We start from the raw sequence: 15588 nt of genomic DNA, 5'->3' as shown, positions 1-15588 counted from the left end.
TAAAGAATATCCTGAGCCAGACTGAGAGCTCTGTAGATAGACACTGATTGGTAACTTTGCCTTGATTGGCGTCCAGTGGCCCTGGAAGGAGTGCTGGCCGGTCACTGCGCCCCACCCTCGGAGGCTTGAGTCTGTGGTGAGGAGAGCCCAATCCGGGGTCCAAAAGGGGCGACCCTTTTCTAAATGGAATGTCTGTAGCCATCAGACTAGGGACAAACGAACCTCCGGGGGAGGCCCATAGTCTGGGACCGAAGTAGATGGGGTAAGGCCGTTCCACCTGGAGCGGATCAGGTGTTGTAGGGACCCGAAACTGAGCAAACTCCATGTCAAAGGTGGACACCACTGATCCCAATGTCTGCATTGCTTCGTGAATTGACACTCGGCGACTAGGGAGCAGTCAGCGCACTCGGTGTTGTATTAAGGAGATATTGTCTGTTAGAAAGATTCTCTGAACCAGAGAGTCCAAGAGGTTCCCTAAATGTATCGTTCTTTGAGAAGGCGTCAGGGAAGACTTTTTCCAGTTGAACAGTCACCCGTGCGTTTGTAGGAAGGCAATTGTCAACTGCAGATGGCAGTGAAGAATCTCTCGGGAGCTAGCCAACAGCAAGAGGTGGTCTAAGTACGGGAGTAGTCTGATCCCTTGACGACGAAGGGAGGCCGCCATGATTTTGGTAAAGACCCGAGGGGCCGTTGAGAGGCCAAACGGTAGAGCCTGAAATTGATAATGCTGCTGTAGGATAGCAAACCGGAGAATTAGGTGATGAGATGGCGCTAAAAGGTACATGTAGGTAAATGTCCTGAAAGCCCAGAGACACCATAATATCCCCAGACTCTATAGCCAGGATAATAGAGCGGACGGTTTCCATAAGAAACCTGGGCACCCTGATAAACTTGTTCAGAGATTGGATAGGCCGATGAGACCCGTTGGGCTTCTGAACCAGGAAAAGGGTAGAAGAGCAGCCCTTGCCTCTGTGAGGAGGGGACCGGAATTATTACTGCTGAATTCAGTAAGGAGTGAATGGCCTTTTGGAGCAGTAGGGCCTTTGCTTGGGTCCGATGGAGGTTCTATGCAAAATAACTGCCTTGGGGGTCGCCTTAGAAACTTAGGAAGGCTAGAGCATATCCATAGGAAACCACTTCTCTTACCCAGGCCATCTGATGTGGTCTGACGCCAAAACCGGGCGAATTAAAGAAGTCGGCCTCCCACATCAGGCTGTAGGCTTGTCCTCAGACTTGGCAGGTGGACATCTAGTAGCCCAGGCTTGCTTGGCCCTAGGCTTGGAGGCCTTGGCTGATGCCTGCTGCCGTGGAAAGGACTGACCCTTAGCTTTTCCTTGATGGCAAAAGGACTGAAAGGATGATGTCCGAGGCTTTGTATTATATGTAGAGGGCAAGAACGCAGTCTTGGAAGCTGCCAAAGTAGTCACAATTTTATCTAATTCTGGACCAAATAGGATAGCTGCAGAATAAGGAAGGGACTCCAGAGTCCTTTTTGAACCAGAGTCTGCTTTCCAGGAAAGGAGCCAAACAATACGGCGAGCCACATTCTCGAAGTGGCAGATATCCTGGAGGCCAGGAGAGCCTTATCCATAGCAGCTTCTCCCAAGTAGGAGGATGCATCTCTAATGTGAGATATGCAGTATAGTTGTTCCCTTGAAGCATCGGGGTAAATGTCTCTTCTAGGGCTTCTGCCCAACGCTCAATGGCTTTTGCCCCTCAGGCCATAGCCCTAGCAGGACAAGTAATAGCTCCTGTAAGAGTATATAGATTTGTGACAAGCTTCTATACGCCCATCTGTAGTCTCCGTCAAGGAGGTTGCAATATGGATGGGTAAGGTGGCATTCTTAACCAAATGTGTTACATGAGAATCCACTGCTGGGGGAACTTCCCATTTAGTGCAATCAGTAGCTGGAAGAGGGTAAAAGGAACTTAAATGTTTTGGAATTTGAAACCTTTTACCGGGCATATTCCATCCTTCACTTATGTGATCAGATAGCTGATCAGAGGGAACACTGGTAAAACTATGTTTTGTCATTTAAAATGTGGTTGCTTTTCTGAGGAGCAGGTTCTTACTCTTTCTCCACAAGAGCAGGTATATTTAATTTAGAGGGTGGCTCCTCGTCTCCTGAGATGGAGTCAGAGTGGCTGCGTCTTCTGCCTCCCCAGATGATATATCAGAATCAGATAACTGGGTGGACTGGGAAGATAACACAGCTCTGTGCTGAGGTAGAGAGTACGTCTACCCATTGGGGAGGAAAAGAATTTGCAGGGAGTACCCGCTGTGGTCATCCCAAAGAGGGGGCTACCACGGGGACTGCTAAGTGGTCTGCAATTTTTGTCAGTACCTGAGAAAAGGCAACCCCAGGATGGGTCCTGAAGAGGAGACACCAGGGCTGAGGAACCAGAGTCTGTGCAAAATCTTGAATGAGGTCCTCTGGGGCTAAGCCCGCTGAGCAGGAGTTACAAGATACCAGAGTAGGAGCAGCAGCATTAGCCTGCTTGTTATTCTTTCCTCTGCCAGACATAGCCACAAGAATAATAGAATACACAGTATGATACAGTACAGTGAACACACTGCAGTATGTGTACTATGGCAAAGTGTAGTGTGCAACTGTGCTATATAGTATGTGACAGCCCTCACAAATATATAGGAGATGTGAGATACAATGAACCCCTATACCTTAGTAGGTCAGGGTAAATAAGAATAAAGGGAAAGGCATAAGCTGACAGTATAGAATGTAGAGATCAGAGCTAGCACAAGTCACATACAAACGCAAAAAAACAACAACTATATATCTGCAATTGGCACTACAATAAACTACACAGACCGCAGTGGCTGGTAGGATATAGCGCTGTATAATCTTTAGTTTTAGTGGCCTGATAAAGAAACAACTGAGGCACTGCTTGCTCTGACTTTACTGGTTACGATGGCGATAAAAACTGGACTAATCAGAGATTAAATGTCTCAGTTATTCCCTATTGGCAAAGAAACACCATCAAAAATAAGTCTGGCTGTTGATGCATTGTACCAAAACATTGAGACAATGCACTGGGAAAAGCATGGTTGCTCAGATGTTGATCTCCACTTTATATGAAAACAGTATATTGAAAATGTGGGCTCTAATTGTTGATGCAGTAGCATAACCAAACCCCCCCCCCCCCCCCGCCCCTTAAATAAAAAATAAAAAAAAAAGAAGAAATGATCCCATAAGCATACCATTTTCCTTACCTTCTTCCTCACTGGAGGAACTTTCCTCTGAACTCTCTTCCGCTTTCTTAGCTGCTGCATTCAGTTTGGAATTTGCTGCCTTTGGAGTATTAGAAGGGGTGTTTTTCTTTGTGGAATCAGAAGCGTCCTTTTTAGCGATTGGTTTATTCTGTTTTGAACCTCCATTTTTCACAGTGGTTTGTTTAGCTTTCTCATCTTCATCACTGGAGCTGTCTGATGAAGAGCTACTACTGGCCTTTGTTTTATTCACAGGAACAGGTTTCTTAGCAGCTGCGGGAGATTTTACCACTTTGGTAGTTTTTGCATCCTCATCGCTGGAGCTGTCCGAGTCTGAGCTACTGGCCTTTGCTGCAGCTTTGGGGGTTGTAGTTTTTGAAGGGGTCTTTTTCAAAGTTTCACTTTTGGCTTTTTGCATTGGCATTTGTTTTGGAGTAATTTTGCTTCCAGCTTTTTTATCTTTTTCACTGTCCGAGTCTGCAACAATAAAAAGTTAATTGTTAATTATTTTGGACTGTGATTAAGAACTTCAAGAAAAAAATAAAAGAAAAAAATAATTCACCTCTAATGCAGGGCACTATAAAAAGAAATAATGAGTGGAGGGTTATATGAATGAGACGGTAATTTTTTTTTCAGCACATTTCCGAGTAGGGGTAAATATAACAGTCCCTCCCAGTGCTGAAGGAAAAAACCGACAATTATGGTCATCTATAATTACCCATTGCAATGGCCAACTTCCCTTTTAGGTTAGTATAGGCAGGCTCTATAAAATACACCCCCAGGTGGCATATAATGCAGCTCTTCCTCTTTCCATGAGTGAGTAAATTCCGATGTGGTTTCGGAAAAAAAGTCCCTCACTCAACATGGGTGGGAACTCTGGGCTGCATGGGGCATTTCTAGGAAAAGGAATGGCAAATACAATTCAAGGTTTTGCTCTTCCATTATAATATCACCTTGATAATTAAGGGATGCCAACGGGGGATTGGTAGACATAGCGAGGAATACCTGTAATTAGTTAGGCAACAGAAAAAGGATTGGTTGACATCAGCTACAAAAGAGGTGAGGAGTTACTAATCAGCACACTGACCATTGCCTTGAAAAAGACCCCCATAGAGGGTTAAGACGCATTGGCGTGAATAGGACAGTGTGCTGCCGGTTACTGTGAGGGGGAGAAACATCCAGCAGCGGAGGGGACACACTCTTGATGTGGGATACCCGGGATCCCAACTTTATGGTGTCTGATGACACAAAGCACATAAGAACTGTCTGTTGCCTGTATTCACCTACTGCTGGTAATTTTCCTCATGCTCATTACTATAGTGACTGGATATTCTAAATGTGTTCAGTATCTTATCTGTGACTAATTTAATTTTAAGTGATGTGCAATTAATGTCTCCAACTGCCAAGACTGTAGAGAATAACAAGAGATATGGTAAGAACTTACCTTTGTTATCTCTGTTTCTACGAAGTCCATAGGGTCCACAGGGTTGACCTTGGGGTTATAGCTGGAACAGGATCCATGGGCACCACACAGTTAAGCTTTTAGCTCCCAGGATGCACTTGGGTCCTCCTCTATACCCCGCCCCCGAGCCACAGGCACCTCAGTTGGTAAGCAGCCTAGGCCGGAGGAGAATATGGAACAGAGAGAAGGAAGACTGGAACACACAAGAAACCATACTCACAGCAATAGGAGACGGAAAACCGGTGACCAGCCACACAGCCCATTTGAAGCCAGGTGCGTCAGGGCGGGCGCCCTGTGGACCCTATGGACTTCGTAGAAACAGAGATAACAAAGGTAAGTTCTTTCCATATCTCTTGTTTTCTACTTCAGGGTCCATAGGGGGTCCACAGGGTTGACCTTGGGGATGTCCCAAAGCAGTACAACTAAGGGCGGGGACGCTCCTGTGCTGAAAGGAGTACCCGGCGCCCAAAGGATGCATCCTGAGAGGCAAAGGTGTCAAACGCATAGAACCTCAAAAACGTTTGAATTGAAGACCAAGTGGCCGCCTTACACAGCTGAACAGCAGAAGCGCCACGTCTAGCAGCCCAAGAGGGACCCACAGAACGAGTGGAATGAGCCTTAACAGAGGCTGGCACAGGTAAGCCCCCCTGTGCATAAGCCTCACAAATAACGGAACGAAGCCAACGGGCTAACGTTTGTTTGTTGGCAGGCCAACCCCTCTTGTGAAAACCAAAGAGGATAAACAAGGAATCAGACTTCCTAACCGAAGCCGTCCGGTCTACATAAATTCTAAGCGCCCGGACCACATCTAAGGAAGTCTCACCAGCTGAATGATCAGGGGACTGAAAAGCTGGCACAACAAGTTCCTGATTAATATGGAACTTCGAGACCACTTTGGGCAAAAACTCAGGACGAGTGCGGAGCACCGCTCTGTCCTGGTGAAAAATCAGGAAAGGAGGGCGACAGGAAAGCGCCCCCAATTCAGACACCCTCCTGGCCGAAGCAATTGCCAGGAGAAAAACCGTCTTAAATGTCAGCCACTTGAGCTCCACCGCCTCAAGAGGCTCAAACGGAGGACCCTGCAGGACCCGTAGCACCACCGCCAAGTCCCAAGGAGCCACAGGAGGCACAAAGGGAGGCTGGATCCTGAGAACACCTTGGAAAAAGGTGTGAACGTCTGGTAGTATTGCAATCCGTCGTTGAAACCACACGGACAAGGCGGACACATGAACCTTCAGAGATGCAAGGCGTAAGCCGAGATCCAATCCTGACTGAAGAAATTCCAAGATCCTAGAAACTCGGAACACCTGAGGATCATAAAGTCTGGACTCACACCACTGAAAGTAAGTGTGCCACACTGATAAATCCGTGCTGAAGCAGGCTTGCGTGCCCTGAGCATCGTACCAATAACCGAACTGGAGAAGCCCCGAGACCTCAAGACGGCTGTCTCAAGAGCCACGCCGTCAAAGACAGCCGACCCAGACCCGGGTAAAGGCAGGGCCCCTGAGACAACAGGTCCCGACGTTGAGGAAGAAGGTACGGAGCGTCGATGGAGAGACTCCTCAGATCGGAGTACCAAGGACGTCTGGGCCACGCCGGAGCTACCAGCACGAGCATGCCGCCGTCCTGCTTGAATTTCCGCAGAACCCGAGGAAGCAGGGATATCGGAGGAAACAGATACGCCAGGTGAAACGTCCATGTCACCGACAGCGCGTCCACCAGACTTGCACCTGCGTCTCTTGTCCTTGACCCGTAAACGGGCAACTTGTGATTGTGACGGGAGGCCATCAAGTCCAGCTCCGGCAGTCCCCACCTGTCCACGAGTAGCTGAAACACCTCTGGGTGAAGCGACCATTCCCCGGGATGCACGTCGTGACGGCTGAGGAAGTCCGCCTCCCAATTGAGGACTCCGGGGATGAAGACCGCCGAGATCGCTGGAATGTGACCCTCCGCCCAAGACAGGATACGAGACACCTCCGACATCGCTGCCTGACTGCGAGTTCCGCCTTGGTGATTGATATACGCCACCGTGGTGGCGTTGTCGGACTGCACCTGTACCGCCCTTCCGTGAAGAGCGGGGCCGGACGACTGCAGGGCCTTGTATACTGCCCGCAGTTCCAGGATGTTGATGGGGAGAAGTGCTTCTTCCGCTGACCAACGACCCTGAAGCGACAAAGAGCCGGTCACTGCCCCCCAACCCCGGAGACTGGCATCCGTCGTGAGCAGGACCCAGTCCGGGATCCAAAATGGGCGCCCCTCGACCAGATGAGCTGTCTGAAGCCACCAAGCCAAAGATAGCCGAACGTCCGGAGACAACACCAGCACCTGAGAGCGGATCCGGTGAGGTAACCCGTTCCATTCTGATAGAATCAGCCCCTGCAGGGGCCGGGAATGGAACTGGGCAAATTCCACCATGTCGAATGTCGACACCATGGACCCCAGAACTCTCATAGCCGAATGGACCGACAGGCGGCAACGGCTCAGGCAACTGGGTATCCGCAGCTGTAGTGAGGCGACCTTCTCCGGAGTCAGGAAGATCCTTTGCTGACGCGAATCCAGCAGGGCTCCCAAATGAACCATCCGCTGTGATGGAATCAGAGAGGACTTTTTCCAATTTATCAACCACCCGTGCGATCGTCAGGTGGAGATGTTGAAGCAGTACCTCCGGGGAGCTCGCCAGCAACAGGAGGTCGTCCAGGTACGGCAGCAGCCGTACATTCTGGTTCCGAAGATGTGCGGCCATGACCGCCATAATCTTCGTGAACACCCTCGGTGCCGTGGAGAGACCAAAGGGTAGCGCCCGGAACTGATAGTGGTGTTGAAGGATAGCGAACCTCAGATACCGCTGGTGTGAAGATGCTATCGGAACATGGAGGCAGGCGTCCTGGATGTCCAGGGACACCATGTAATCCCCCGGTTCCATCGCCAGAATGATGGAACGTAACGTTTCCATCCTGAACTTGGGAACTCTGAGGAATTTGTTCAGAGACTTCAAGTTGAGGATAGGGCGATGAGAACCATTGGGTTTCTGCACCAGAAACAGAGACGAATAATACCCCGTCCCTCGTTGTGATAGAGGAACGGGAACAATGACCCCTGCTTTCAGCAAGGACTCTATAGCCTCCTGAACCTGTAACGCCTTGGTCTTGTTCTGAGAAGGACTTGTGCAGAAAAACTGGTGGGGTGGTCTGTGCCGAAAAGACAGGGCGTACCCCTGGGAGACCACTTCTCGAACCCAGGCATCCGTGGTGGTATTGTGCCAGCACTGGGCAAATAGAAGAAGTCGGCCTCCCACTCTGAGGTCCCCCAGAGGGAGGCCCGTCCCATCAGGCCGCTGCTTGGAAGAAGGGCGCCGAGCACTCCAGGCTTGCTTCTTGGGTTTAGAGGCCGTCTTACTCGCAGACTGTCTCGGGAAGGACTGACCTTTCGCCTTACCCTGAACCCGAAAGGAACGAAAAGCCGAACTCCGAACCTTAGCAGGCAGTGCCGCCGAAGGGAGGAAGGCCGACTTGGATTTAGCCAGGGTGTCCACTATTTTGTCCAAGTCCGGACCAAATAGTAATTCCCCATTGAAAGGTAAGGCCTCCAGACCTTTCTTTGAATCAGAGTCCGCTCTCCAGGACCGCAACCATAAGGATCGGCGGGCAGACACCGCTGCAGCCGATACCCGCGAGGTCAGCAGACTAGCATCTAAAGAAGCTTCTCCAATGTAAGAAGCGGCGTCCCTCATTTGTCCCAACAACGCCCGCTGGACATCCGGAGCGTCGTCCGGGAAGGTATCTTCCAATGCATTGGCCCACCCCTCAATGGCCTTGGCCACCAGGAAATGGCCATGGACGGTCGGGCCACCGCCCCGGAGAGGGAGTAAATAGACTTTAAGCAAGTCTCAACTTTCCTGTCCGTGGGATCCTTCAGCGAGGATATCGACGGTAATGGTAAGGTGGCGCCCCGAGTTAAACGGGTGACATGGGAATCCACCGCCGGTGGAGTTTCCCATTTTTTACAATGTGCCTCAGGGAAGGGGTAATTAGAAGCCAACCGCTTCTGAGGAAGGAATCTCTTACTGGGCGCCTGCCAAGCTACCGCCATATGATCCGTCAACTGATCCGACAGGGGAAACACCGCAGAAGCCACCTTAGTTTTTTTGAAACTAGGAAACTTCGACCTAGGAACCGGTGCCTCATCCTCTATAAGAAGAATAGCTCGCACCACCCTAACTAGTGCTCGCACATTAATGGACGACTTAGTATCCATTTCCTGGACCGAGGCGTCCGAGTCAGTGTCATCAGGGACCTCCCCATCATCTGAGGAACCCTCTGAGTCCGATACCTGAGCAGCCCGTGTCATGAGTGGGCGTTTAGAAATCCTAGAAGGCATGTCAGTCTGCAACATTGACTGAAAAGCCGAGGAAGCGGCCGCCAAATTTTGCACGGAGTTGGAGAGCACATCCACCCATGGTGGAGGCGTCGCCATAGGGGCCTGAAAAGGTACCACAGGCTGCTGCGGCACAGGGGAAGCCTGTATATACATAGGCAACCCCGCATAGGGACCAACTGATTGAGACCCAGGAGGACTCCGCAATAACTGCGGGACACCCGGGGAATGGGGGATGGTCGGCTGGGGCACCGCCCTAGTAGGGAGAGCAGTCGGGACCGACAGACGGTCCGCAATAGACACCAGCACTTGAGAAAACATCGCCCACGGTGGTTCCTGCGCCAGAGAAGGTCTGGATGGGCCAGGAGCCACCTGGCATCGACTACACAGGCCATCCTGTGACAAATCCTCCCTATCTACTCCTGCAGAACAGCGTCCGCAGGAGGCCAACACCGGAGCCACTGAGCGCTCAACCTCCTCGTCTGACATGACAGAATATATTATATATCTGGCACCAGGGTAGAAGTGAAACGCACTCACCGGTGTGCTGAACAACAGCCCACAATATGGCACTGAGTAGCACACTACTGTATGTGACGGACCTCACAAATACGTGATCTATATAAGTGAGGTCAGTAGAAACGCCCTTCCCCCGCACACCTGCAGGGCTTGTAGGAGAAGTAAAGGGATAGGTATAAGCTGACAGTAAGCGGAAAATAAGCACAGACAGGCAGCACTAGCAAAAAGTCACATACCATGCAGGAAGATATACTCACTGCACCTTTACACTACAATCAACCTGCCCAGATTCAGTGTCTGGGAGGGCTATAGTGCTGTGTACGCTGTCCTTAATCAGGGGAGAGGTACACAGGGGGACCGGTCCGCGTGCTCCCTGAGATCTGCGCTGCCACTGTGGGAAAATGGCCGCTGGAGACCTCAGAGGAGGAGTGGCCGAGTAGCTGCAGCTCAGCGACGCCAGACTGCATGCTGAAAGGCGCGCTGAGCTGAGGGGAGGAGCCGCTGACAGGGAAGGCTTCCTCCCCTGGCTGGCCATAACCCCAGGGATGCTGGCTTCCCGCTTGCCGGTTATCCCTGGTGGTCTAGTGGTCCCACGGGTTATGGGGGGGGCCCGCCGCCACTGCCAGCAGCCTCCGGTCTGTCCCCAGGACCGGAGGCTAAAGGACTGCATTTAAGGCATTCCGCGCGCCGCTAGCCAGCGACGCGCGGCTTACCTGAATCCCCGGCGACTCCGGCAGCAGTCCTGGGAGGTAGACAGAGTCCGGCTAGTACGGACTATGCCCTCCCGCCGCGATCCCCAGATCAGTACTGGCGTCGCGGCGCCAGTCGGGGATCAGAGCGGCAGCGTGGGCGTCTGTACAGACAGCCCTTCGCTGCCATCTGTAGTAAAAATAGATTAAAAATAAATAAAATTTAACTTAAAATAAAAAGCTTCTGGGGGCTGCTCCTGCAGCCCCCCTGCGCGGTGACCGACTCCGGCCGGGCACCAGCTTACACTGAGGTGCCTGTGGCTCGGGGGCGGGGTATAGAGGAGGACCCAAGTGCATCCTGGGAGCTAAAAGCTTAACTGTGTGGTGCCCATGGATCCTGTTCCAGCTATAACCCCAAGGTCAACCCTGTGGACCCCCTATGGACCCTGAAGTAGAAATATCCATACGACCGTGCCACTGCTAGTGTTGGTTGGTTCTCTGTAGGGGTTAGGTACGTGATGCCGGCGCTCAGGATCCCGGCGGTCAGAATCCTGACGCCGGCATTCCAACTGGGTTAGGATAAAGACACGTCAGTAAGTAACCTAACCCTACCCCTAAACCTAACACCCACCCCCTGCAGCCTAAACCTAACCTACTCTTGTTTGTAAACTAACCCCCTCCCCTCTACATCCCTTAAGCACCATTGGAAATAACAGGAATAAGTCAAACTTTATAAAGCCCTAAAAGAGAGCTCACTAAGCAAACAGTTACGCATACTACGCATTGCCAAAGAGCTAAGAAGCGTAGTAGATATAAACAGCAAAGGAAGGGAACACAGCGTCTCCTATATGGATCAAAAGAAAAAAGATTTAACTATGAGCACCAACAATCCTACTTTCTTCCCAATGGGCATATGCAAGTAAGCATCTTTGACATCTATAGATGCCAGAAACTCGTCCCTCTATTGGGACGATAACAGACCAAAAGGGATTCCATGTGGAATCATAGTACTCATATTTTAGATTCAGACTAGGCCGAAAATATATATTTAGCTTCTGAATGAGGAACATTTGTGAATAAAAGCCCAGGCCTTTTTGTTTCTCTGGTACTGGAACAATAACACCTGACAGTAACCTCTGAATAGCCCACTGCAGAGCCAGACACCTGACACTGTACTTCCAAAGAAAAGTTGCAAAGAAACGACTAAGAGAAGGACCTGTAAAGTAAAAAATATAGCCTCTTTCCACAGTATGTCCTACCCATCCACCTGAGGAAACAGTCTACCACTGGTCCTGAAAACTGAGCAGACAGGCCCCCGTCACACTGGCTGTTTGTCAGCGGCCTTAGAACAGTGATCACATATTTATACATATTTTACCTGATACATTAGCACCAGAAACTCACTTTTCTAGAATGGGTGGGTACCCGGGTACACAACCGGCTGCGGCTAATCCCTGGCTTCTGAGTAGGCTGAGATGCTGTGTCTACACCTTCAGAAGCTGGCCGAAATGTCATCCACCCAGCTGTTTGGAGATACCCGGCTCACATGGGAGGAGCAGAAGCCAGGGGTGGGCTGGGCCGGGGGACAGGGTGAGATGCCCCCTGGGCCGGTCCCAACTTTAGCACTTTGGGCCAGCCACTGTTATCCGCATGGGCTGTGCGGCGCTGTCTATTGCAGAAGGCAATGTCCGTACATTAAATCCAGATGTACAGTGCAGATGTGAGGCCCTACTCCTCTATGCCTCTCTCCTCCCCTGCCTGCTATGAGGACAGTGCAGCAGTCGCCATTCAGTATCACGGTCAGCCTCAGTACTGAATAGACAGTCAGGTACATGCTGCGAATGAGGACGGAGAGTACTGCGGCATGCCTGGCCCCAGGAGTTCCCGGAATCCTGCTTCTAATCTCAGTCTCCCCTCCACCTCTAATACCAGATACCTAGCTGCCTCCTCCAGTCTCCGGCTCCTCTCCATCTCTAATACCCGGTGGCACCCAGTCCCTTCTCCTGTCCATAGCTCCCCTCCACATCTAATACCCAGCCTCCTTCTCCTATCCCCAGCTCCCATCCACCTATAATGTCGGATTTCCCTAATCCTCCTGTCACCGGCTACCCACCTCCTACTACTGTCCCAGACACTGCACTTCTTACACATGTCCTCAGCTCCCCACCATCAAGACAAGGAGCCATAAGAACCTGCAGCATGAGCACAGCCGCCCCTCTCCCCCCCATCCAGCTCACACAGAAAAGGACAGAAAAGTGCACAGCTAGAAGCGAAGAATTCCTTGAGCATTTTTGTTCTAAAGTAAGAGAAAAATCTATTTTTGGCATTTAAAAGAAAAAATTTATTGGTTCGCATTTTTTCATGAAATTATGCAGAAACTACAGTTTATGCATCATTTTATGCATGACCGCTATGTAAGAACAGAAGAAGATGCAGAAGATTTCACAGAAATCTCTTTCAGAATGCTAACTACCACAGCAGACTGCAGTCCTTATTGTCAATGGGGACTGCAGTCTGACCTCTATGTACAAAACTGATGCTATTGGGGGTATCAGATGGGCATTCTAGGTGTACGTGGGGATGTGTGGTGGCATGTGGGGAGGTCTGAGGGGCATATTAGTTCTAAACCTTAAATTATGATGGGACCCAGAAATAGACAGGTAGGACCCTTTTTTTTTTTTTTTTTTTTTTTTTTTTAAGTGGAGGGTCCCACATATTTCGTCGCTCGCTCATGCTTAGACCATGAATGTCCATCACGCCCTGGCCTACCCCCTCTGTAACCTCCATTGTGCAGCTTTTAACTGCAATCCGTCATCCAGATGTGATGTACATTTTTCTGTTGCCTTGTTAGCCCAAGCAACAGCTAGCACTGGCTGCAAAGATGCCAGAGCAGTAAAAAAACAAAACAAAACAGACTTAACTGCTACTTCACACTTGCGATCTGAGGCATCCTTCAGGATTGAAGAATCCCGGACAGATAGTTATTGCTTTGCAGGCCTGGCAATTTTCCATAAACCCAAGTTCTCCTGTGCAAATGGGTATGTTGAAACAAATCTCCGCAGCACCTGGTAGCTCCTCTTGTCAGGTTTCTGCCATGTCTCCTCTAGAAAATACTTGACTTGAGAAAAGAAATGCAAAAGGACAATCTGCTTCTTTGGCTTTAAGGAATTGGACTACCGGAACGACAGGTTCCACTAATTCGTCACAATCTAGTAAATCGGGTCTGCTGGATTAAAATAATTAAAAGCTTCCACATCGTGTCCACTGGGAGACGCTCCCCTCACTGTTCATCATCGACCAAATCTGACTCTCTCTGAACCTCACCATCCTCCCCCAGAGACAAGTCTGGATCAGACTCCCCCTGAAAGGATACCAGCAAAGCCATCTGACATTTGCGGGAGCTGCTAGCTAGTGTTTCTTCAAAGTCTTTCCACCGAAGCAGCCATTACAGTCATTCTTTTGTAGGTCCTGAACCCCTGCCAGAGGATCCTGTAAAGATTGGGCGCACAGGGGGGCGGGGAAGGAAGCGGCACAGGAAAACATAGCTACAAATGACGAAGGAGCAGGCTCAGTGCATTCTGACCTTTGAGCTAGGTCCACAATGGACTTTACCAGCATGCCCCCCATCCAGAGGCACACTGACCCGGGCAGAGCAACTTGTGTAACAGCCAGCCAGGTACTGACAGGGTTGAGGTAATGTAGCATGGCAAATGGAACAGGTGTAGTACACCAGAGACCCCAGCAGCTTTAGACTTGTAACTTTTTTTATACATAAAGAAAGAAAAGCCAGACACCAAAATTCTGCTGAACATAAACACAATGAGAGTGACACCGCAAAGTCCAAATTCTGACTGGCAAACAGAAATTAAGAAAACAAAAACCCACTGAAGGGAGGGGAGGGGGGCGGAGGAGACGAGAGAGAACATCAGCCCCCACACAGCATAAATATATCAGCCCCTGAACCCTCTTCACAAAGACAGTATATAAAGTGTTCAGTATGAAATAAAGAACACTAGACTAGCTGATATAAGCAGTTCCCTGCAGAACCAGCAGCAGAAACATTAGCAGCAGAAGTGTTATTATCCCTGCACTTGGCAATCAATATCTGCCTGTAGAAACAAGCAGCAGGGAGGCTAATTAGTATAACTATCAGCCTCTGTGTATATTCCCTCAGAGAGGGTTCTGCCAACCAGGCTCCTTCCCCTACCAGCATACTGACTGTGACAGTGGGGGTCAGACAGTGTAAGATCACCTAGTGTCATCCCCTCCAGCTCCTATTATTTAAACTACCGGCAGGGACAAGAAAGGGAAGGGGGGGGGGGGGGGGGGGTTTACCGCTGCATACCCGCTCTCAATAACAGAGAGAGAAGGGGCTGTACTGCAGAGGCAGATGTGGGTCTGGGATAAGCTTTATAATTTCTTCTAAAGCACTCCCAATACTAAAACAAAATACAGATGTACTTTAGCAGAAAAAATAAATTTGCAAAGCAGCTCATGCAGCAATCTGAACTTGGTGCCTACTCCACAAGCACATAAAGTAGACTGAGTCCTGTTAGCCAGACATCAGGCTCAATCCAATAAAGTCACCCCCGCACTCGAGGGAGGCGGGTAACGTCAGCAACGGCATCGGAACTTGCCCATTCGGGGACTTTTGCGCGCAGCCCTGTGGGGCTGCAAACAATAATCCATGAATCCAGCAGTACTGTAAGTGCGGCATATAGGCGTACTTTCTTGCGCCTGCAAGTAAATCACAGGTAATTGTATTGAGCCCATTTATTAAAAGCAACCTGCAGAAAGTCATTGATGTATGGAATGGTTGCATCTATGTGATAAGTTTCTGCAAAATCTGGAATATATAATTGAAGAGCTCTTTCTTGCAAGAATGTAAGCAATACATCTAGACGAAGAGGTAGAGGCCATGGTTCTTCCTAAAGCATCTGCCAGGCAACTGGAAAAAGTTAGTGCGTGGCCAAAACACCGATTCCTCCATCTCTACTCAGACCTGGGCTAGCTGCAACGTCTATGGGACCTACAGTGCACCAACTTCCTCTGTCCCTCAAATTTTGTGCAGAGAGAAGAATCTGGGTAAGTCTGGTTTGTTGCCGTTTTATCTGAGGAAGGAAAGGCAATATACTGCACTTAAATACCCCAGTCAGGACATTAATACAAACACGTAAAAAATGAACCGGTTTAATTACCCGCACTTCTAGTCAGAAAAAATACATAAATTTACATAGACATAAATACCAATAAATATACTACCTAAAGATAGATATCCATCTCATACTGATAATATAGATAGTATTATAAAAAATACA

General features: G+C 49.7%; 1 protein-coding gene across 2 annotated transcripts in view; it reads right to left on the bottom strand.

The window, feature by feature from the left end:
• The window catches only part of NOLC1 (nucleolar and coiled-body phosphoprotein 1), a 67669-nt gene that overhangs the window by 22174 nt on the left and 29907 nt on the right, over nt 1-15588 (bottom strand). Inside the window, exon 16 of one of the 2 annotated variants that reach the window (XM_088475612.1) lies at nt 3218-3703. In XM_088475612.1, coding sequence (XP_088331738.1) covers nt 3218-3703 — 486 coding nt within the window. The remainder of the gene's footprint in view (nt 1-3217; nt 3704-15588) is intronic. The other variant, XM_088475613.1, reaches the window with a different exon arrangement.

The sequence above is a fragment of the Taudactylus pleione genome, unplaced genomic scaffold, assembly GCF_031769625.1.
Source record: "Taudactylus pleione unplaced genomic scaffold, aTauple2 ptg000016l, whole genome shotgun sequence".
NCBI lineage: Eukaryota > Metazoa > Chordata > Amphibia > Anura > Myobatrachidae > Taudactylus > Taudactylus pleione.
The sequence above is the reverse complement of the archived record's forward strand: the minus strand, read 5'-3'. Positions and strand labels throughout refer to the sequence as shown.